Source organism: Podarcis raffonei, chromosome 7, assembly GCF_027172205.1.
Source record: "Podarcis raffonei isolate rPodRaf1 chromosome 7, rPodRaf1.pri, whole genome shotgun sequence".
NCBI classification, from domain to species: domain Eukaryota; kingdom Metazoa; phylum Chordata; class Lepidosauria; order Squamata; family Lacertidae; genus Podarcis; species Podarcis raffonei.
The window spans coordinates 41,811,727-41,836,508 of record NC_070608.1 but is presented as its reverse complement, the minus strand read 5'-3'; the positions used below and the strand labels follow the sequence as shown (position 1 = coordinate 41,836,508).

Sequence of the window (24,782 nt, the reverse complement as noted above, 5' to 3'; positions counted from 1 at the left end):
AAGTTTCTCTTCTTGTCCAGCTGCATGGACTTCATGAGTCAAGTCCTTATCAAATTCAATGAATTTGTTTACTGTTAAGTCCAGAGTTGCAACATTTGTAGCCAAAACATCAATTTGGCCTTGTAACTTTCCCAAGAGAAGAAACACTCTGTCCAATTTAGCTTGAATTTTTCCTCCTTCAGCCATTCTTGTAATGTCCCAAAATCCCCTCTAGAGGGATTTTGGTTACTTTATCTTCCTTCCAGTTCAAATCCAAAAATCAAGTTAGTTTGTATCAGTTCTTACTTGTTTTCAACAAAATATAACCAAATTGTAGCAAATATATCCAGCAGAGACAGCAGAAACAAAGTTCTCTTTTTCCTTCTTGACAGCTAATTTGACAGCTGTCAAACTCTTCTATATCTCCTCAACAGGCTCTCTCGCGGATCACTCCCGGGTCCGGGGGGGGGGTGGCACTTCAGCTCTCAAAATTAGCTCTTATCCTCCAGTGAAATTACTTATACTGCCAAATCGTGAAATTAATGTCTTTTACCCAATAAAGAAGAAGAAATTCTCTCGACCTTAGTTAGCTAGTCCTTGCTTTAGATTATTTATAAGACGGGGAGACGGACTTCCTGTTTGCGCCTTCCCCAATCGTGCCTAATTAAAAAAAAAAAATCTTTACAAATCCAATTTCCGTATTACTCACGGGTTGTTGCTTTTAGAGTCCAATTGTTCACAAGAAGAAGTCGGCGCTCTCCGACCATGGCATGCGGCTTCACTCCCCAGGAGAAGCAGTCTACTCTCAGCACCGCGCCGCTCACCCCGTCCCCCGTTCTGAAGCCTTTAAAAAGGCTCCTTCGCGGGTCGGGGGGCGCAAATGGTGCCCGCCGAGTCACCAAGTTCACAGGCTTCAGCGCCTGTGATTTCTGAGGGTCCCCGCGTCGCCGCAGCGGCAAGACCCGGATCCTACGGAGCCGATTCCCTCCGGAGCTCGGAGGGAATCCGCCATTAGCCGATGGCGCTAACCCGGAAGTCCCATGTTGTTCTTTGCCTCGGGAGGCAAAATATCTTAGACCTCCTCTTGCGGAACAGACAACTACTTGAATCTCTTGAAGGTCTTCATTTGCTGGCCTGGTTGTGAAGCGAAGGAGGAGAAACTGAGTTTAGGGATAAGACATGCAATGAACATGCCCTTGTTGCAGTAAGAAAATAACCACTAGATCTAAAATAATGAAAATAGATCCTAGCACAATTCAAATTCTGTTTTTAAAAGGCTTCTTAATTTTTTGAAAAATAGTGGATTGGCAATCCCCAAAGCTCAATGTTTTGCCTGTTGTGCCTGTTTTCTGGGGCTGACCTCCTTCCATTTAGTACTACAATTTAATTGCAACCTCACCATTCTATACTTAGTTAAGCAGCTGTAGTGAAAAATGCATAAAGGTTAAGACAGCATGCATTGAACATATTTGGCTTGTTTGCACATAAACCATAGCTTGGCGTGAAGTGGAGGAGCCTCAGTGAGCTTGAGCGAAGCATCAGACTTGTGCACTCCTCCTCCCTTCTCCTCCTATGCAGCTAGGAAGAGGATTTCTGCGAAGATTGCATTCAGTTTCAGATAATCTTGATTTAGTATTATTGGCAAATATGAATCCTAGTTAAAAAAAAAAAATAGGTAAACAAGAGGTAAAGTTGGTTTGTTTAGCGACTCACCATAGTTTGTTTTATTAAACCAGGATTCCTGGTTTGTGTGTAAAGCTAAGATTCTTTGAAAGTGAAATAATTTTGATAGATGTCCTATTCCTTTCCACACAGGGGAAGGACAGGGGATGAGGACTATATGAGTCCAACATTTTGCTTGGTCTTGCTAAGTATTATCTGCAAAGCACTAAACCATGGTTTTGAATTTTGTGAGAACCAGCCCAATTGTTGTCAGCAGCCAAAGGTGATCACCAGCTTGTCATTGATCTCTGAAGAGCTTTTGGTTTGCATTGATTTGAAAGGCTTCATCTCTGAATACTAATAATAGGTTTTGGTACTCATGCAATAATTTTAGGTGGGCTTATCATAGCAATCTCTGCCTAACCATACACTATCTTGGCTAAAGTTTATTCACTGTAATTATTTTTAAGAAGCTAAAGGTCTCTTTCATTGTAATCTTAATTTAGAATAACTGGGCTTAGATATTAGAAATTACATTATTTTTGTTCAAAGTCAAACTGTAGTATGAATCTGCCAGACTTTATGGTTCACAAGTTTGTTTCTCTCTCATATCATTAAAGCATTCAGATCCTCAATTGATTGATTCTTTCCCCATGCCTCAAATATGAAGTGCAGCAGAGAGAAAATTAAAAAAGAAAAATACTATAAGCCAAAATAAAACCCATACATTAACATGAACATAATATTTGTTGGGAAATGCACACACATGATAGATCTATATTGTCTGAGACAGACGTTTCAGGTTGTGTTTTGTTTTGTTTTTTTAATATATTTCCTGCTGCGACAATCAGTTGTAAAAAGACCCTCATCTGGCCAATCCTCTTCTCAGTATCTGGAAAGAAAAACAGCTTTTAAGGTAAACAGTTTTGGGACTGTAAAAGATTGGTGCTCTTCTTTAACTTTGCAAAAAATGTGCTTGGAATTTGAGAAGATGGTAAGAATGAAGAACGGTCTTTGTAGAACAATTATATATCAGGTTCAGATGTGGAAAGGAAATGCTGGTAGTTTACCTGGCACAAAGTATACAGTGACCCAGTCCCGCTAAACTTAGCTGTAAGGCTATTCAGACAGCCTTACTTCCAAACAAATGTGTATCATAAATCCTGCTGAAACCAGCTGAAGAACTTACCGGTAGTTGTAACTGATTTGTTCCATTGCTTTCAATGGGAATTTGTCACAATTAACTAGCATGCTACGAACAGTGTGTTGCAGTGGTGGAAGACTGGCCGGTCTGCCTGTGTGCTTGAAAGCTCCTCTGCCCATATTCATTTGGATGTGACCACAGCAGGGTTACACTGACATCTGTGGCTCTGATAGGACCACTAGATACTACACAAATAAATTCCTAGGACTTCTGCTGCTGCTTTTGTGCCATTACTCTGTGACAACAAAAGTAGCAAGAGGCCCACCTCAGTGGCATGATTTATGGATATGAAGCAATCACATATTTCTATGTGTGATGGAAAAGGCAGAAAGTTGTGTAGCTATTCTTGTGCAAATATTAAAACGCACAGCTCTGAAAGTGTGGACTATATTATAGTATGGAGTTTAAAGAATCTGCATGTATCTATCTGTCTCAGGTGTGTGTGTGTGTGAAATTAAAAAGTGATATATAATCCTTTATATATGAGAGTGATTTGATTTCTGTTTCAGCTTTGTGGACTTAAAGTGGTACCTCGGGTTACAGACGCTTCAGGTTACAGACTCCACTAACCCAGAAATAGTACCTTGGGTTAAGAACTTTGGTTCAGGATGAGAACAGAAATAGCGTGGCGGCAGCGGGAGGCCCCATTAGCTAAAGTGGTACCTCAGGTTAAGAACGGACCTCCAGAATGAATTAAGTTCTTAACTCGAGGTACCACTGTATTACGCTACTTCAAATCCATGCTCTTCAAGTGACTTTTGCTTTTTGGGGGGTTGCATTTGGTTAATAATATTTATAGCAGCAAAAGAACAACCATGTGCTAAAAAAAGCTATATTGAATACTGGCATTTCATGAATCCTGTAATTGTCAGCAGCACAAATTGCTACCATTACTATTATTGCCGCTTCTTTCAAGGATGGGTTGTTTCATGATTTTTTAAAAAATATACTTCAGAAGGAGGGGAAGAGAACCTAATATCTGTACGGTGTTGATGGGCCAATGTCGGGTGGATATAGCACATGTGGTATATTATTTGGGTACAAAATCTCGGGTACTTAAGGTACAATATTTATTTTATTTACTTCCTAATTGATTACACATTTTTTGTGTGAATTTCAAGGCAGAGTATATGGGCTTCCACATATAGACAAAATTCAGATCTGCTAAGGTTTAAGCAACTTGCTTCATCATGCGCATTTGAGTTCTTTGGAAAAAGGATGGTAATTGATAGCTGCTATGGTAACTTTCCATACATCACCCAGTAGTGATGTATGGAAGTGAAAGCTGGAGCTGATCGCCAAAGAATTGATGCTTTTGAATTATGGTGCTGGAGGAGACTCTTGAGAGTCCCATGGACTGCAAGAAGATCAAACCTCTCCATTCTTAAGGAAATCAGCCCTGAGTGCTCACTGTAAGGACAGATCCTGAAGCTGAGGCTCCAATACTTTGGCCACCTCATGAGAAGAGAAGACTCCCTGGAAAAGACCCTGATGTTGGGAAAGATGGAGGGCACAAGGAGAAGGGGACGACAGAGGATGAGATGGTTGGATAGTGTTCTCGAAGCTACCAGCATGAGTTTGACCAAACTTTGGGAGGCAGTGGAAGACAGAACTGCCTGGCATGCTCTGGTCCATGAGGTCATGAAGAGTTGGACACGACTAAACGACTAAACAACAACAACATGGTAACTTTAGTAGTTGCATGGTTATGTACAAATGTCTATATTTTATTGTGACAATTACAAAATATTTCTGACAAATGTTAGCCAACGCCATCAAAATCAATATAACCATCAACTATCTTCTTGGTTGCTATGGAGGGTTGAAGATATGAAGCTGGCTTACCAGCTTGTCTCTCTAGCCCAGTGTTGTCTACTCTGACCAGCACTCACTATCCAGGGTCTCAGGAAAGCGTCTTTCTCAGCTCTTCTACCTAAGAACCATTTAACTGGAAATGTTGGGGACCATATGCATGCGGTGTATGTATTGTACTACTGAGCCAAGACCCCTCTGTGGAAGGTGAACACAAAGACAAAAAGAGTAAGAGTTGTCACTGTGAATTTCAGATGCTGGCAATATTTTCAGGCTTTTCTTCTTGCTGTCCATTTCTTCTTCATTATTAAAGCAGCAATCTGTTTTTACTTTTTCATTATTTTCTAAAAACCTAATACGATCTCAGAAACCAAGAGGGAACACCCTACATATTTGGGGAGGCAGCCTGTTGTTTCTGTTTGGTTCCTTCCTCCTGCTTTGCTCTGTATGTGGAACAATGATGCAAGATAGTTTTGAATGCACACTCTTATGAATTATGCACTAGTGGCCAAAATTGTGGAAAGCTTTTGGAAAAAGTGTATTTCCGAGATGTGATGGCTCATAACACCTGATTGGCTCTCTAAACACTTATACTCATCAGCTACATTCAAATGAAGAAAAGCTACTGCATATCAACTTAAGCAAGTTGTGTTTCCTTTTTCTGGTTGTTTGGCTATAACTTTTGATAGAATACAGATAATTGAACAAACTTTGTTGCATTACATTCTTCATTAAATTATCTTTCCATTGATATATAATTTTATGGCATTACTCCAAAAAAACCACATCCAAATTGGTGTTAGGATCCATCAGACCTCAGAAACACACTTTTTCAAAAAGGTTTCCACAATTTTGGCCACTAGCGTATAATCTTTTGAGTGGTCATAAGAGATAAGCAATGCCTAAGGATTCTCAGTCTGCAAAATATCAGGTGATAAGGTGACCTGGTTGATTCAGTAAATCTTGGAACAAGTTGCCCTGATACGATGCAATAAATGAACCTCAGTGCTGTTCCATGTGGGAAGCTGCCTCACAGAAACACTTTCTCCATGGTGTTATCCTCCCACACAGTTTAATTTTGGGGCCATCAATGCACCACAAGTGAGCATATGAATTTGGGTTTCAGGTCTATTATTTTAACCAACCAAAGAGTTTATTGTATTAACCAAAGGCGACAACAATTCCATTACAATTTGCCAAACTGCAGACCATAACATGCAGCATACAGCAATTACATAATATAAGGCATCAATGATTTAAAGAAAGGGAGTCAGAATTCATAAGTATTGTCTGCTACCTCATACCTAGCTTAACTTCCATTAGACTTCTGAATCTCCAGCGCAACTTATTGCAATATCATCTTGCTCTCTCTTTCTAATCTTTCTTGCAGTGAGAGCATTAAGCACCACTTTATGTGTCATAAATCTGTTTGGGTCGCACAAAAGAAAGTGAAACTATTTCTGCCATAGGAAGCCTGCTTCCAGGAATTAGCAAAGGTTTCAGGAAACAATCTCTTGGATCCCCATTTAATGGGGAGATTAGCAAGTAATGTACGGTGTCTTCCTCTTGAGGTTGGCCACATATGCAGAGTCTGTCATCACATGGAACCTTATTATAGCAGCCATCCGAGATGCTGTGGGCATAATTTGGAGAATGTGCTCCATAAAGGCATTTCTTAATGCAGCAGGCATGAGTCTATTCAAATAACATGCTCTGAAATGCTCCATTTTCAGAAATGGGAACCATGGCGAGAATCTATAATTCCTGATTAAATGCAAATCCCTTCTGGATTCTATCCAGAAGAGCCAATCCCGAAGTTGTCTCTTATTCATGATCAGAGCAGAATTCAAGTCTCAAAAGTAATAACTCTAAGGTTTTGACATATGGACTTCCAGTGTTGATTATTGCTCCATTTCATATAAAGCAAAGGCTGGAAAATGTTCAGTTGGAAGAGTTGCAGTTTGTTTGAGGTAACTTAGCTGGGCACAGTCAGCTCTTGCCTGGATTGTTTGCCATCCAGATTCTGTACACGAGAGAACTCCAGAAATTGCTGAAGGGGGGGAATTGTTTCAGAAGCCATGTCTATTATTCAGATGAGTGTGTGTGTGTGTTAAACCTTGTAGTGATGTGGGCTCCTTGTGTCATGTGGAAGAATAATGATATGTGACAAGTTTGAGCAAGTTAAAGTGATTGTGTTTCAAGATAATTGCATGAAAAAGAAAGTGTAAAGAAGCTTTAGGTTGACCCAAGAAAGCATAGACTTTTATCTCATTACCAGTTCTGATACAGCTGCTGAATCTAAGGATGGCTGGGGACTCTGTGCCCCATCTGCTTAATCATTGATTTATTTCTGAGCTTTTGTCTCTTTCAGATGTTTCTTGACATCCAGGGCAGCAGAAATTCTTCAAAATTGCTTCAGTTGAAGAAAACTTATCACATTTATGATTACTCAGTCTCTTGTGTAGAACTATTGAAGACAGCAGCATAAATGATCCAGTTTACCTAGGACTAGGTCACGATTTGAGAAAGACTGTTTAGCTCAAACAAGAGGATTCCCGAACAGAAGATTGCAGCTGTTGTAATCTTCCTCCAGTCCTGCTGCTGCTGCTGCACTGCCTTGAACTAAGCCATAATTTGACTTAGTATGTCATCCAAACCTGGGCTCATGTTTTATCTGCTCCAGACAAACCATGAGCTGTGGTTTGTCTGGAGTGAAACAAACCATGAGCCTGGGTTCTAACAGCATGCTAATACAAAACATGCTTTTTGTTGTTATTTAGTCATTTAGTCGTGTCCGACTCTTCATGACACCATGGACCAGAGCACGCCAGGCACTCCTGTCTTCCACTGCCTCCCGCAGTTTGGTCAAACTCATGCTGGTGGCTTTGAGAACACTATCCGGCCATCTTGTCCTCTGTCGTCCCCTTCTCCTTGTGCCCTCCATCTTTCCCAATATCAGGTTCTTTTCCAGGGAGTCTTCTCTTCTCATGAGGTGGCCAAAGTATTGGAGCCTCAGCTTCAGGATCTGTCCTTCCAGTGAGCACTCAGGACTGATTTCCTTAAGGATGGACATGTTTGATCTTCTTACAGTCCATGGGACTCTCAAGAGTCTCCTCCAGCACCATAATTCAAAAGCATCAATTCTTCAGCGATCAGCCTTCTTTATGGTCCAGCTCTCACTTCCATACATCACTACTGGGAAAACCATAGCTTTAACTATACGGACCTTTGTTGGCAAGGTGATGTCTCTGCTTTTTAAGATGCTGTCTAGGTTTAGCTTATGTCAATACAACAGGACCGGGGAAAGGGTGCAGCAACTGCACTGTTCCTGAGGACTATATTTTTGTGTGTTAGTGCTACGCCATGGCTTTGGCTTAGCATGATGTGAGCACCAAACATCAGCCTCATTTCAGTTTCCTGATGCCAGGCATGATCTGAATCAGCTGCTGCACAACTCACTGGCACCAGCCCTCCTCTGCATGCTCAAGCAAGCAATGAGTGTTTGGTGGTAAGAGCTGGGAGACAGTGGTGATTAGGTTCCTGGGCAGTGATGGCAGCAAATATTTTGCACGGGGCTGCAGATTACTCACTTGACAAGGAGGAAGGAGCACGAAGGGAAACATGACCAGTAACTTCCAGTACTGTATGGGAAAAACAGATGCTGAAAAGCAGTGAGGCGAGAGACCAGACCAGTCCCATAATGGTGGTATGCATCCCTGCTCTTACAGTGTTGTGGGACTACATGAACTCGTGCTAGGCCCATGCAGAGGTGAGAACAGCCAGGTACACTTGCCCCAGGCATTGGAGGACTAAGTTGGCTGTGGGGTGCTGTCAGGGGGCCTGCTGGATTTATGCTGTCATGCTAAGAATGCCCCATGCTTCCCAGCCGACCAGGGACTTAATGGGCGATATGCCCATGCTTGTCTGTATGTACTGCAAGGCTTTGATAGTAAAATCTGGACCTGCGTTATTGCATACTAGTGTGCAGAGTTTGATCAGATTAGGTGGTGGTGCTGCGGTGCTGCATCTCGTGAACAATACTCTCTCCAGGCCTCAGACAAGCTTGGCATGGGCCTGTCGGATGCAGTAGGCTCTTCTCATGTTCTTATGTCCTTTTAATTTCTTTTTAAAAAATACACAAATCACTAATCCCAGAGCAGTTAACTTTCAACAATATTATGTACAAGATGGAAAGGCCTTGTTTTTATTTTAATGTGCTTTTCAAATCTACAAAGATATAGAGAAGTGGTATAGTACAAAAACAAAACAAACCCCAGTTATGGACTAATAAAATTGTGGGAATATTTGCAATGCTGCCCCAGCAGATTTCTTTTCTCCTCTTGACCAGATTTCAGGACAAGGAGTCCTAGACCTAATTTAATCATGGCCAATGATTTTGATAGGTCTACTCTGAGTAACACTAGCATTGAATACCGCCCTAAGTAAATGTTTAGGACACACACACACAAATGATACTGCATTGTGAAGATGTGACCTTAAAAGTACAGTAGCCTAGTAATATAATAGATAGAATTTTAAAAGATACTAAAACCCTACCAAATCCTAACATTTAATGCAGTGAATGGAAATGTAGATAAACACTAGGTTGGATCTTGAGTTCATTACCACTGAGATAGTTCCAAAGCAATGGGAGGGGGTGTTGTTGTGAGGTGCAGGGTGGGGGGCAAGATATGAAATGGGAGGCAGTTCCAAATGTCAGGGGTCCCCACACAAAATGTTCCTAAATTGAATAGCAAAGGTCACCAGTCTTTTTTAGCCAGTGAGCACATGGGTACCAGTCACAAAATAAAACAAAATGGCTGCAACACCTAAAAGAACAGAAAGAGAGATGGGAGCACAAAATGGTGCAGGCATCCCCTGCCCTGCATTAGTGCTCCCAGAAAATGGTAAATAAGGCAGCTACACCAGCCACTGCCACAATCAGAAAGAGAAGCTCTTTGCATCTCTCCTTGGTTCATAATAGAAAGTAGGGTGGGTGACCAATTGTGGAATCCAGTGAAATGTGGACATATTTCAGAGGGTTGTGTACCATGTAGGAGAGGCTAAGCCAGTGGAAACAGGAACTGAGCAGGGAGAGCAAACAGCGAGAAGAAACAGTGCATTGTAGACTTTTGAGATGATATTTACAGAAGTTTTATGGGCAATGTAAGAGCCAGTGGTGGACACACTGTTGTCTGCAGGTGCCACATTGGTGACCCCTGTTATATGGACTGGTCCTCCTTAGGAAATGTTGTCCTGCAGAGCACGGTGATCAGTTGGGTATATAAGAGGTGAGACAATCTTTTAAGCAAGGGCATTGCATCTCGTTTCACCGCTTGAGGTGAAATGGGAAGTACCGTCCTGCCCAGCCACTGCCACCACTGCACTCCCTTTGCCTCCTTTGGCGAGGCGGTGCTAGCATTAGCCCTGTTTTCCTTCCTGTGAGATCTCACTGATTTCCAGCAAGGTCTCACTGAAATCTCACGACATCTCACGAGATCTTGCTGGAAACTGGCGCCAATGCCAGTGCCGCTTTTCCACTGGCACCATTTCTCCACCAGCCCCGCGTCTCCTGTGGTAGAGGTGGCAGGGCAGGTGGGCCTTCTCAAGGGCTTCTGCCACCTAAGGCGGTGCCTTCATCCTGCCTTATGGTTGGGCTGGGCCTGCTTTTAGGTATTATAACAATATTTATTAATTAAAATAAACTTCAAATTGATTTTCTTAATCTGTAGATCAATCAACAGTAAAACTGATTAGTGTGGATAAACTGTGATATTTTAAATATATAAACTTGATCCCCCAATTTTTTTTAAGAAAATTAAGAACTAAATTGAACAGAATTTAGCTCATTTTTAAGGTTTTAGAGGTTGAAAGCCTTCCTTTACAGAATTAACTTTAAAAATGGATGCAGAACTGCTCAGCAAAATGATATTGATATGGATCATATGCACTTCCAACTTTCAGCGTAAATGAGACACTTTAAATGCTTGTTATATTTAAAGCTTGCTACTGGGGATATTCATATTACTCCCTGAATTTTACAGCTGGTTTTCTTTCTTGCTGTGAGATCAAATTGCTTTAGCTTCTCTTTGCTTATTCTGGAGCGGGAAAGCATTGCTGTAACTTGCTGAGAACAATTTTCCTTAATTCTGTGCAGGATATTATTGGAAGCAAGTAATTTTTAGATGAACTGTGTAGAAATCTCCATCTTGCATGTACAGCGAACAGTTTGACATACCTGTTGCATTATTTTAGTGTGAACTTTTAATTTTAAATAGTACTTGGGGAAAAAAGGGGGTTAGTCCAATAGGCAAAAATTAAAACATCATTCCTTGCTGGATGATACAAGTCCTTGATTCTACACTCATAGCTGCTTCAAAGTTCATGTGCCTTAGAAACAATAATTCACTATATAGCTTATTATGCTTACTGCTTATTGGAGTGTTTGAGCGTTGGATGGGGAAGATATTATTAAGGTCATTGCATTAAGTTTAAAAGACACTGTAATATATCTGCTGCTGATAAGTCAAACAAAACTTGTTGAACTGGAATATGAATTAGATATCATACTTTCATATACATGCATACTATTCATCTGAGTTGAACTTCAGGGGCCTTGTTCATATAGCTATCTGAAAATATATGTTCCTGTATTATCATGTCATAACCTTGTAACAACATGAGTCTGTAGCATCTTTAAGATGCTACAGTAAATCAAATCTTTCTCATTGTGCTGAAACATAGCTATTGGTGTTAATGTATTGTTATATTTTACTCCTTGGGGCTGCTACTCCTGTTTCCTTTGCTCGCCCACACCACCCATCCAGCCCTCTTGCCAAAATTACTTCCCTCCCTTAGAGTTCACCCAAAGCCTCTTATTATTATCCTCCTCCTTCTTCCCTTACCCATGGGGAAGGGCAGGGAGGAGCCAGCCTGGGGATCTGGCTCCTGGAGGCAGGAGCCCCAGGGCTGGCAGCTTGAGAAGCCAGTGGAGGTGATGGGGCAGGCAGCTGCAGCCTGTTATGGCTTTCCCTCTGGGACTCACCTGGGCTGCCCATCCACCATGTCTTGTCACTCTGTAGTTTCCAGTGCCACCTGTCTGTGGTCAAGCCAAGTGCAGCGTGACAGCATTCTTGCATTTTTATGTGTGTAGAACAACAAAGGTTCTGCCTTGTAAATGGATCATTAGGGTGATAGTCAACTAACTCCTGCTCAGGTGAGTCCCATTTAAGTTACTTAAGCCCAGTGATTTCAACTCTTGAGTATGATGAACACTGGATACCCAGGGCTGCAGTCCTGTCAGCTTCATTTAACTCAATGAGACCGTGTGATGAGTAGCCACTGTATAGGGTTGCATTGTTCAGCTTTGCAGACAATAAGAAATATTACTAGCTCAAAGTTATTTGCCTGCCTATCTATGTATGTGTCTAAGGGAACCCAGCATCTTTTAAGGGGTTTTTTGGGGAGGGGGTGTTGCTTAAAATATCTTTCTGTAGTATTACAAGTTTGGGTTCATCTCAGGAAGTATTTGTGCTGCCTGAATATTTTTAGTTTCATGTGAAGAATGGCCAGCTGCTTTCGGTGTGAACTAATGAACGAGCTCACAAGTCAGTGAAGCTACCCAGTGACATGAGCATAGCTGAACAGGGTGTGGCAAGGTGTGTAGATTAAATTGGAAAGCATTGTGGATTATATGCCTGGGTAAACAGAAACTTTGGCTAAAAACACTGAATCAACCCTCCTGAAATGAATCCAAGGTTTTCTGATCTTTGAAAGCCCTAAGACGTTTACATGGTGTTTAAAAAATGAAACAGTAGGGGCACAGCCACACAAGTCTCTCAACATAGCAACATAGGGATGTGCCCTGTACAAAGGCTGACCACTGGTCTATCTAGTTGACCATTACCGCTGTGCTGACTGGCAAGCAGATCTCCAGAACTTCAAACAGGGGTCTTTGCCAGGCATTCCTAGAGATGTTAGGAATTAAACCTGGACCTTTTGCATACAGAGCACGTCCTGTGCCACTGAATCCTTTCCCATAGACTCCAAATACTCCAGACAAAAGAAACGCTTTATATTTCTCAAAGAGAGAGATTTTCCTGGGGGTTGGGGGAGGTTGAGGAAAAAGAAAGAAATTTTGTAAACCTAAGGTAGAACTGAACAGCTGTTTTCTCATGGGCTGCAAAGCTGAGCAGTGTAGCAAAAGGGGGTGGGGAATCGGCTTGATTTCATCTCCCGCATTTGGGCTTTCAAAACGTTTGGTTTTGAAATCGGTAGAGTAACCTTCTAGATCAAAATGCTGTTTCACCAGGTAAAGCACTTATCTTAACTAATAGGATTCAGAATGATGAAAGGTTGAGGAAATTTATCTTGGTGTGTTTTCTTCTGATGTTAGGAAAATGTTAAATGCCTTATCTGATTTTAATTCATACAGTACAGCATACTAATAACAGGCTAGGCTGTGCAAGCAGAGTGACTTCATTACAGGCAGATTCAATATATCAACACTTAAAAGGGGAAAAAGCCAATGTACAATATATCCCTTCTAGGTATATTTCTCTAAGGTACTTTCTCCATCATTATATGAGGGGCTACATACAGCTGAAATGACAGGAAGGAACAGCTGATCTTGCTTCTCACCATGCCATCAGCTGGTTCCGTTACAATATAGAAGAGATTCAGAGAGCAGTCTCAGCTTTGTCAGGGGACCAGGAGATTAGAGCTGAGATTGGAAGATGAGGGCAAAATGTGTCTGTGGGCCTGTGGCAAAGATCAAGAGGAGGCAGAAGTGATTACTATAAAGACAATGCAGGAAGCAGCCCTAGTTTTGGTGACTATCTTCAGTTCATTTTTCTGCAGTTGGTGAGCATTGAAATTTTTTGGGAGACAGAGACCTGATTTGTATGTAATGCTAAACCAAACCATGGCTTTGTGTGGATGGGCAAAGATATGGGTTCCTAGAGAGAAGATCACAGCTGTTTGCCTTCACATTACACAAGGATCCAGGCTCATGGTTTATCTTGCTCCAAACAAAGGTTTGTTCTATGGCTGACCTCCCATGGTTTGTCTGGGGGAGGTGCCTGGGTTAGGACACAATGCTAAGCCAAACCATGGCTTGACTCACAGCAGTGTGGAGGCAACAGGACTGGAGGAGGAGCAAAGCAGCCATGATCTTATTTCCAAAAACCTGCATGTTTGCATGGTCACACAAAGCATGGTTTTGGCTTTGTGTTGTGTATGAAGTGGGCTAGAATTTGTGCTGTGGGGCTGACCCTGCCATACAGGAGGATGAGTCAACCTGATTTAGGCAGCACCATGAGGAGGGAGAGGTGAAGTGGTGTCTGAATGGTGCAGTGAGGCTTTCTAGACATCATTTGGCAAGGCATTTGGGCTCTGCTTTAGGTAGCAAAATGTCTTGCTGGGTTGGCAATGCTGGCGGGGCTTCCCTTAGCTCAGCCTAATGTTTTCTGAGAAAAAGGAAAGAAGAGATAAAATAAGGGTGCATTTGCAGTTGGGTACATGTTGCACAATCTTTTTGTGGTTTTATGTAAAAGATTAAATGCTCCCTATTACAGTTTACTCTACTGGTGCTTATTATGAAAAGTTGCTGATACAGACAAGTGCTGTTACCCATTTTCCACAGCTCTGCTGCTGCTGCTTTTTTAACCGGTAATGTGAACAAAAGCATTTCACAAAAATACCTCTGGTACAGTGGGATTGCAGTGCAGTAACTTTTGGTATTCTAAATGTTCTGTGCAGAAACTAGTTATGCAATTAAAAATGGAGCCTTTGAAATGATAGTAGCCTGGATGATTTTTAAGCATTGCTTAGGAAAGTAATTTCTAATTTTGCTTATTATTAAAAAAGCAAGAAAAGATGCTTGGAAGCTACTTCAGCAGGACAAACAGTGCCTTTTACTGTTTTGCTAGCAAAGCGTTAGCCTTTGGGGACTTTTCAACTTTATCGTTCTATAAAACCTCATTTAATTTTCAAATGGCCACTGTAAAACATTCTTTACTGTTTTTTTTCATGCTATGTATAATAGCAACACTTTTGACTGCCAAGAGTTTATGTTGTCAAAGGGTTCTCTGTGCTCATCTCAACAATAGTCATTTATTTTCCCTTGTTCTGTTTTTACCTTCTGGCAAAAAAAGGGCTGCCATATCTTTTATAGTGCTGTTTCTGGAAACTATGCCAAATGCAAATAGCATTTTGTGGAAATTATCACTTGGATCTTCCCAAAGCAGAGAATGAGAGAGGTGAATAGAATGGATGTTTTAAATATTTTAAAAATGGGCATTTCTCCAAAACCACATTTTTACTTATTTATTTCTAAAGCATATACTCTGCCTCCCAGCGTAAGTTAGCAGGGCTGGACTTTGATCCTTCAAATTTCAGTGGCGATTTGTACGAGGCCAAAATTCAGTGCTGCTGTGCCTCTTTCTGTTCTGCTCCCTTCACTATGTCATGGTTGCAAAGCCATGTGGTGCCCTCTAGGCTCGACGCTCAGTGCTGCAGAACTGGTTGTGCTGCCCTAAATCCACCTTGATAAATTAGCATTATGTAAATTAGCTTACAACTGACCGTGTACTTGCTAATATTAAATCCAGATCATTAAAGAGCATTGTTAGTGCAGTTTTCACAGTAGAGATTGCACTGGTTCAGTTCAGATGATTTGGAGGTCCCATCAAAACAAACAATAGTTTGCTGCAGTGGTGGCTGGTAACATTTTGGTTTGGTAGGCTGCAATTTTTCACTTTGCTGTTTTCATCGCAAGAGCACTTATTTAGGAAAGTGTGCCGTTACACATGTTACAGAGTGCCATTGTCTCCTCCTTTCTACACCCCCCCCAATTAAATATTCTCTGCACTTCTATGGACAGGTAAAGAGTTTTCATGAAAGAGGGCCCAAGTATGATTTTCAGACAAGATTGATTCCATACCTCTTGTTTAGAAATTAAGCTGCACTGAATCCATCTGTTGCCCAAAAAACCAAAGACACAAAACTTTTAAAAAGATGAAAACTTGCTTCCACTTGCATAGTTTTCTTCTCTCCCAAAAACAATTTAACTATTCATTATTCAAAATACTTCTGTTTCTATTTTTTTTTTAAGTATTCCACCCCATCCAAAAAAGATTGTTTAATTTGAGCCATGGCACATCAGAGCACATCAAAACATATTTGAAATGCATGGCTCAGTGAAGTTAATGATCTCTGTCCATGTGGAGAGTTAATATCCTCCAGGTGTGGATAAGGATGTGGAGTCACATTCAGATAGGCATAGAGCCCAAACATTTCATTGTGGAACTTCCCTGAGAAACTCACAAAAAAGCAAGGTAGAAATAATTGTGACATCATTTCCCAACATTCAAGATATATTACCCACCAGAGGTAATAGCTCTCTGAAAAGCTAGTCATGGGTTCAACCAAAAATTCCAGCTTGACTCCAAAAAAGGTAACCAACTAATCCCAGGCTGAAACTGAGGCAAGGGACAAGGGCTGCCTGTGCAAAGCTCCAAATAAGCCGTGGGAGGCAGGCAGCCTGACCTTAAATAACGAAGCGCTTCCACCCACCTAATGGACCAAAAGGCTCCATGTAACAGGGGGTGCTAATGTGTTCCCTGTCAAGCGGCCATTCCGACTTTAGAAGGGCCTTTGGTCTAGTCCAGCAGGTCTCTTCTTATGCCCTTGGCAAAATTCACCACCCCCTTCTGCCCTGATTGTGAGGCAGCAGGAGTTTCAATAGTAGCACATCTGCCATGCCAGTCCCTCCAACTCCACTTACGATCGCTCTGTAGATAGAGGTTATTGTTGTATGGAGGTGCTGTATAGCCACAAATGCGAAAGCACTATTATTCAGAAAGCCAATTGGAATTATGCCTTGCTAGGGATTTTCAAAAAAACCAGGTAGCTTATCCAGTCCCTGCTTTGTTTAAAAATCATTTACTGTGATGATTTTTGACCCATACAAACTGTAAATAACCACACATATTTTTAAAAAATAATAAGGAATCCAAACACTGTATGGAGTACAGTGTCTTCCTGCTTACAATTATCTTACAGAATATTTGCTATGGTGTGAACTACCCCCTCCTTCAGTTGTGAGCATAGATCAGCCCTGAAAGATTTCTGGTGGCTGGCAGAACCATCCCAGATGACCCCTTTCTTTTACATTTTAATCGTAATTGTAATACTAAAGTTAGCGTGTTTATGTGTATATTTAGCAAAGTACACAATCAGCATACATTTTTGTGTCTACAGATGTGCACACAGCCTTTCCTCCTGCTGCTATACATAGTCCTTCCTGACCAACTAGTAAAACTGTAACTCTCAGGAATGTTTAGGATTATAAAAATATTTTAGTTTCAATAGATTTTAACATTAATTTTATTTTAAAAGAACTTGAAAGCCCTTCTTTTTGCATCGTATGTAACTTGATGCCTTTGTTAGAAAATGATAAGCATTCAGTGATTTTTTCAACCACAGCTGTTCTTAGAGAACAATCCTATGCATATTTACTTGGGAGTGAGTCCCACTGTGTTCTTTGTGTCATTAGCATGTGTTTAGGATTGTACTCTAAGCCCTGTAAGTGATCTCTTGTGTACAGAGAGCTGTGAAGCATTATTTGTATTGCACAGGACAGTGCCATTTCTGGAAAGCTGTATATTCAGTGCAGTTGTAGAAGACTTTAATCTGCTGATAATTTTTAAAACAAGGTGTTGGGTACACCGCTAAGCGCCCATTAGGATAAAGAAGGATGCTGTAATTAAAAGTACTACTGCACCTTTGAACAAAATTCTGTCCTGATTTCTTTACAGTGTTTTTCATCGTGGAACCCATATAAATAAGTTCTGTTTGTACTGATTTCCTATCTTCAGTTCTTTTATATTTTCTTTTTTTAAAAAATGCAGTGTAACTGAATTCAGGAAGCCTGGTTCCCGCCCTGCTCTGTTTTGATTACCTTAATCAGCTCCTGCTGCACAGCCCAGCAGAGGGAGCTCAAAGGCACCAGATGCTAAAGGCTTTTTTCCCTGCAAGGGAGCATGAACAAAAGCTTGAAACGAATAGTGCATTTATTTGTAGGAACCCGGCATGCAGACCATCTAAAAGGAAGAGAGTTCAGAATTAAAATAGGTTTTGAGAAATACATGATTGCAGCAGATAAGTTGATGACTTATTTAGAATTAGGAAGGAATTCTGAAATATTGTCTAACTAGATTTTTGTTTTTTGTTTTGTTTTCTTCCATGTTTTGCATCTGGTGGGGTTCTGGCAACTGTTCTTCATTATAGAAAGTAAGTTTGTATTAATAGCTTCTTGGATGCATTTTTGTTTTAATTTTTGTGTGTGTGGACAACACATTTACACAGTTCTGGTAGAAGTCCTTAAAATATATTTGTGGGTCACCTGGCATTGGATAATGGATTTGATAAATGCAGTGAAGTGTGCTAAACAGTATTTTTCTGCAGAACTATGCAGTAGAAATATATAGGCGCTGTGTGTGTGTGTGTGTGTGTGTGTGTGTGTGTGTGCTGGGGGAGGGGAAAATTTGCCAAATATAGGCTGAGACATTGCTCATGGAATATGCTGTCATCTTATTCGAGCTGATCCCCCACTCCCTCAGCAGCTTCCACAGCACATCCCACATTCTTCAGGATAGTCATCCACACTCCAGAGAGGATCTTTGAGGAGCATAGTGGCTGCATTGAAAAGAGGGGGTGGTGATATTTTCTTATATGGATTTCATTCTTTCCTTATTTGTTTACATAATTCATATACTATGCTTTCACATAGATTTCTTTTCCCAGGGAAGTTAACATAGGAGTAAGAAACAAAATGTAGTAGTGGTGGTGATAGTAGTATTTAATAGTAATGCTACTACTAATACAGTGGTAACCGTGGGTTACACACGCTTCAGGTTACATACACTTCAGGTTACAGACTCCGCTAACTCAGAAATAATACATCGGGTTAAGAACTTTGCTTCAGGATGAGAACAGAAATCGTGCGGCGGGAGTCCCCATTAGCTAAAGTGGTGCTTCAGGTTAAGAACAGTTTAGGTTAAGAACGGACCTCCAGAATGAATTAAGTTCTCAACCCCAGGTACCACTGTACAGTCATGCTTTGTAAGTTGAACATAATCCGTTCCGGAAGTCCATTTGACTTCCAAAACATTCGGAAACCAAACACGGCTTCTCAGTGGTTGCAGGAAGCTCCTGCAGCCAATCAGAAGCCACGGATGCTGCGCCGGACGTTCGGCTTCTGAAAATTGTTTGAAAACCGAAACACTCCTGGTTTTCGATCGTTCGGGAGCCGAAACGTATGGGTTCCAAGTGTTCTGCAACCAAGGTATGACTGTTCAAAGCTTACAACTAACATGGCAAATTAAAAACAATAAACTTAAAACAGCAACAGCCAATTTTAAATAGGTGATGAAATCAGACTGCTCTTAAAGAATGCTCACAGGAGCTGATTCTAAAACCTGGGGAAACAGAAATGTTTTGCCTGGCATCTAAATGATACTACCAAGCTCTATAGGTAGATCTCCTTGGGGAGGTCAATCCAAAGACCAGGAGCACCACAGGAAATGCTCTCTCCAGCTCTCAGCTTTGGCAGCCTTAATCAACAGCTGCTCATGAAAACAAGCACTTGGTTCACCCCTTTGGTTTTTAGGTAGTGTTGTTTGCCATGGCAGAGCATCATCAACGCTTTGGATTTGTGTTGCTCTTTACACTCTTAGATTTTGCTTTGCACATGCTCTGAAAGCTTTGTAATAGTTCCTACTAGAGCTCTTCCTTCTGATGGTAATAAAACATCTGCTTTTTTTGCAAGATATCATTTATATGGAGAAGAAAATGCATAGTTCTTAAGTCATATCAAGTTAACGATTGTGAAAGATTGCAGACTTGTTTTCTGTTCATAATTTTATATAAATTTCTAATTTTTGATAGATGAGCATATTGGTACCGATGAGACATACATTACTATGTCCATTCACTTTGCTTTGTTTCGTATGACCAGAAAAATATATCTTTTAACTATTAATCTAGTAAGGGTGGTAATGCAGTCCAGACATCTTCCTGCAGCTGCTGTTCCAAACTGCTTATTAAACTCAAGTTGGGGTCTGTTTAATGATCTCAGTGGAAAAATGGGAAAGCAGTGCTAAAGCAATAGAAGATGAAGCAGGGAAATGGGTTCATATACTGTCCAAAGAGATTATGGCAACATGGAGCTTCTGAAAAGAGCAGGGATGAGGAACCTGTGGCCCATGACTATGACTCTCACCATCCCCAAACATGGATGATGGTGGCTGTGGATTATGGAGTTCAGTAACAAATTCTTCACCCTTGGGATAAAGGTAAAAGGGACCCCTGACCATTAGGTCCAGTCGTGGCCGACTCTGGGGTTGCGGCGCTCATCTCGCTTTATTGGCCGAGGGAGCTGGCGTACAGCTTCCGTGTCACGTGGCCAACATGACTAAGCCGCTTCTGGTGAACCAGAGCAGCGCACGGAAACTCAGTTTACCTTCCCACCGGAGTGGTACCTATTTATCTACTTGCACTTTGAGGTGCTTTCGAACTGCTAGGTTGGCAGGAGCAGGGACCGAGCAACGGGAGCTCACCCCGTCGTGGAGATTCAAACCGCTGACCTTCTGATCGGCAAGCCCTAGCCTCTGTGGCTCTGTGGACGCCACCCGCGTCTAAACATGGATGATGGTGCATGTGGATTATGGAGTTCAGTAACAAATTCTTCACCCTTGGGATAGATCTACATGAAAAGCCAAAATAACGAACCTTTCTGGATCAGAGCAAAGGCCCATCTAGTCAATCATTCTGTTCTCACAATGAAGGATGGGAAGCAACACAGCACTTTATCCCAGTATTCTCCCCAGCAAGTGGTATTTGCAGGCATATTGTCTCTGATTCTGGAGCCATCATGACTAGTAGCCTTTGACAGCCTTCCCCTTCATGAAGGAAAAATGCAATCTTCAATGCTGTTGAGACAATCAGAACTATATATTTCATTCAATTTCACTTGTACTATGACAGCATTTGATTCATTTCCAAGAATCTGACTTCATGACTACCAGCTCCCTTTGAGATTATATATGTATGAGAGAGGGAACGGAGAGCGGGAGAGAGTATATATAGGGCTGCTAAATACTACATGTAATTGCATGTCAGATACTCACTCCATGAAGAACATTCTGAAGGAAGTCATGTGTTATTCTGAGTTTTGCTACCCTTAAACAATGAACATGTTAGTGCATCTTTCTTATGGATTCTACATTAATAATCTGATTTGATAACTAGTGTTATTTGAGTTCATAGATATTATTCAAGGGTTACTTGAGGTCAGATATGTTCTTCAAGTGTTTTTCCCCTTGAAAAGCCAAATTTATTTGTTACAAATGAATTTTAAAGATGTTTCACGTAATATCTTGCATGAGGAGTTCAGTGGTCTATAATGGAAATTGCATATGCTTGCCAAAAGAAATATATGTTCCACTGAGTTGCACACCATGAATGCTGTGAATCAATAAATAATCATAAATGCAAGGAATGTTGAACTTAGACTGGGGAGACCTAGGCTGTAATACCCACTTACCTTGAAACTCGTTGGGTAACCTTGGACCAGTCTCCATCTCTCAGGCTAACCGTCTCCCAGAATGGTTGCAAAGATGGATTCAGATAATTGTGTATGCCAAGCTAAGATTTTTGAAGGAAATGCAAGGTACAAATATGATAACTAAAAAGCTGGGGATCACAGAAATTGCTTTGTAGTGATTCCTGATAAAATTATCTGTCTTAACACTCGCTCATGCATGTTTGAATAAACAGTATTTTATTTATTCATGTGTTTATTAAAAAGACTTATATCCTGCCTTTTGGATTGAAAAGGACGTACAAAGCAGCTCAGAAACCAAAATACCTATTAAAAACACATTATGCAAAACAACCAACCATTAGCTAATTTTATTAAATTAAGCAGCAGTAATTCTTTTTTAACTCAATAGAAGAAGCAGTGTGTACAAGCCCGTTGAACAATATTGTCTAACAGCAATATTGAGTTCTGATTAACACTTTATCAGTACACAACAATGATTCAAAATGACAAAAAGACTTGTAATTGACATGTCTGTTTATTGAATGAAACTATTACCTTGATTTAACTGCATTCATTATATATTGGTATTTGCATTATTTAATTAGAACTTACATGAAGAAAAACAGTTGAAATCCTATGTTTAATTAAATGTGAATGACTACAGTCATAATGGATAGAAATGGAGTGCTGCAAATTAATTGTTCTCTTTCCACAAATATTTTCCCCAAATTATCTACATATTGGGGAGGCGAGTAGTTTTCCTGAAGGGTATACAGGGCATTATGCTTCCTTATATATTCTTGTCCAGATTTCATGACTGGAAATCTTTTGACTTCTTCTGCACTTACAAATGTCCTTAAGATTCATTTGTGTTTTATACTATGTGATCATAGAAACATAGAATCATAGAATTGTAGAGCTTTGTCAGACTGGCCTGTGTCTTGAGCAGCAATTGATCCTCAACACTTAATCTGGAAGTAAATTCCCTTGAAATCAAAGGAACCTTATTGCCAGCAAGTGTACTTAAGAAAGTTGCCCATCACATGAAAAGCTTCAGATTACTGTAATGTTGTCTAAATCATACAAGACATGCATGTTTGCATTGGCTGTGTTAAGGAAATGCTGTTCATACTTGTTCATAGCTCACACTTGCAATGCTAAATGTGTTCTTCCTGGGGTATTTGCTATTCTTTTGTTGCTTTTCCATCCTATGGGATGCAGCTGCCCTTGAACTTGGTTCTGTTTTGATCATTCATGTGCAAAGCCACATTGTCTGTAACATTCTAAAAATGAGGCTTCATGGTGTTATTTGCAAAGTAATTTCACATAAATATTTGGACTGTAGTTCTTTTTAAATGTAGAGCTGTTTACTGCGTGAAAATAGCATAATTATAATTTGCAGACTTTTTGCCTGAAGCTGAAGGGACAGATGCATATGATTAAGTTTCAACTGGCCTGTTATTGTAATGTAGATGTTTTCAGGGTTGGGAGGTTTTTTTAAGGGAAGCATGGGTTTAGAAAAAAATAAAAAGAGGGAAGAGTGTTACATGAAACAGTCCATTGCAGCCTGCTTTATTTTTCCCCATTTTTGTTTTTCAGTGGCACTTCTCCATTAGCTTGTCTGAATGCAATGCTTCATACTAACACTCGTGTAGGTGATGGGACATTCTTCAAAATTCCTGGCAAGGCAGGACTCTACGCACTCAAAGTAAGTTGCATTTTTAGCGATGAAAGTACCCAAAGCCATGAAGACTATTTTATGTAAATCTTAGTGAAATGCAAAAGTAAACCAGTTGAATTTGGGAAGGCTGTATGAAGAAAAGATCTGAAAGTTCTGTTCAAATGTCATTTAAAGCTACTTACACTTCAGTTAAATGCTGGCTGTTCTGATAACAAAAGTATATGAGTTCCTGAATTTCTCTCTTCCTGGGTTAAATTACTACCTTCTCAAAGCTTAGAAAACTTATTTTGTTTTATGTGCACTAACCTCAAAAGGATGATTGATGTTCTTAAGACATATTGGACTTACGTTTAAAAGAAGAATATTTGCCATTGTTGTATTTAGGGAGCTTTCACATATTACATTTTACAATCCTGCACTTCCTAAGGAACTGAGATTGTAAAGCCATGGTTCAAATAATGACTTTATGCAGACTGAATAGAATTCCTTTCTGAGATCCTTAATCAAATTCATTTATTTGATAACTGGTGTGTGAAAGAGTAAAGAGGGGTGTGGGCAAAGGGGGGGAAAGATAATGAGTTTTATGGAGCAGGTTTACTTTACAATTTTTAATTTAAATTTTTAAATTCTGAAATTGATACAATGGGACATAGACGTGCAGCAATCAATATGGAATTCATCATGCTTTTTCTGTGAATTAAAAATATGTGCTTTTTTGATACAAGGTAACAGAATTCAAAGGTAGGGTTTTTTTAAAAAAATCCATTCTTGCTATATTTAGATTTGTTTACAGTCTCGGCAAGGCTTTTCTTTCCTGTGACTTCCAAGTTGTTGTGGAATTCAGGCAATGGCCAATGGCAAAAGAGGAACTTAAGAAGGATATGAGGATTTTCTGTGGCTGGAATTTTTAAACAAGCTTGTTTCTGCTGCCTACACACAAAGATGTGAAGTAATCAGCAGTTTTATGTATAAACTTTCCAGATGAATATACATTGTGACTTGGCAGAGCGGTTCTTTCTGATTTTCAGATTGTCAGCAATCATATTTTACTTATGTAAGAGAGATTTACAGAAATAAGATGCAGATTCATTTTTGAAATGTGTCAAACAACACCATCACATGTTTCTTCATATACAGAAGGAAGACTCTACATGCCAAGCAGATGGGACATTGGATTTAAGTTGTGAATCTGAGTTGGATGGTACTGAAATGGCTGAAACAAACAATAGCAATGGAGAAGAAAATGGAGGTAGGTATTGTGGTCGTTGTCTTACTGGAGTGCTTATGTGCTGGTTTAATTTTGTGTAATTGTTTGGGTTCATTTGCCATATTTTGCAATTGCAATAATTATTAAAGTAGGGGATAATGACCAAGATGTGTGTTTTACAAATAAGAATATCCTGATACAATTATTGGCAAGGATTTGGAAATCATGACATATAAAAATAAGTTTCATGCTTCAGGCCCATCTTTTTGACAGCATGTTATTAAATTTCTCTTTGCAAATAAGATGTCAGTTTAGTTTTCTACCATTTCCAGGATACTAGGAAACGCCTACAGTTTGCAAAAGATGCTTGCCTATAAGATATTAAAGATGGGGAATTCAAACTAACACATTCATCATTCTGGATGGAACTCCATTGCTTTATTTGTATTTTAACCCTGATTTCTTAAAATGTAGAAGTTCCAAGCTCCCTATGCCTTCAGGGATCTGGAAACACTTCTAAATCGCTCAACATTGTATGCCTTTTAGAAACTTCAGTATATAGTTGTATATAAATAGCTCTAATAAATAATAATAATTTTAATTACTTAGTGTAATATTTATCAGAAATTTA

General features: G+C 40.1%; 1 protein-coding gene across 4 annotated transcripts in view; it reads left to right on the top strand.

Annotated features, from left to right (window-relative positions):
• Positions 1 to 24,782, top strand: part of ASXL3 (ASXL transcriptional regulator 3) — a 103,190-nt gene that overhangs the window by 30,227 nt on the left and 48,181 nt on the right. For 3 of the 4 annotated variants that reach the window (XM_053396252.1, XM_053396256.1, XM_053396253.1), the window contains 2 exons: positions 22,863 to 22,971; positions 24,082 to 24,193. In XM_053396252.1, the coding sequence (XP_053252227.1) occupies positions 22,863 to 22,971; positions 24,082 to 24,193 (221 nt within the window). Of the gene's footprint in view, positions 1 to 2,492; positions 2,558 to 22,862; positions 22,972 to 24,081; positions 24,194 to 24,782 lie in introns of all 4 variants that reach the window. The other variant, XM_053396255.1, reaches the window with a different exon arrangement.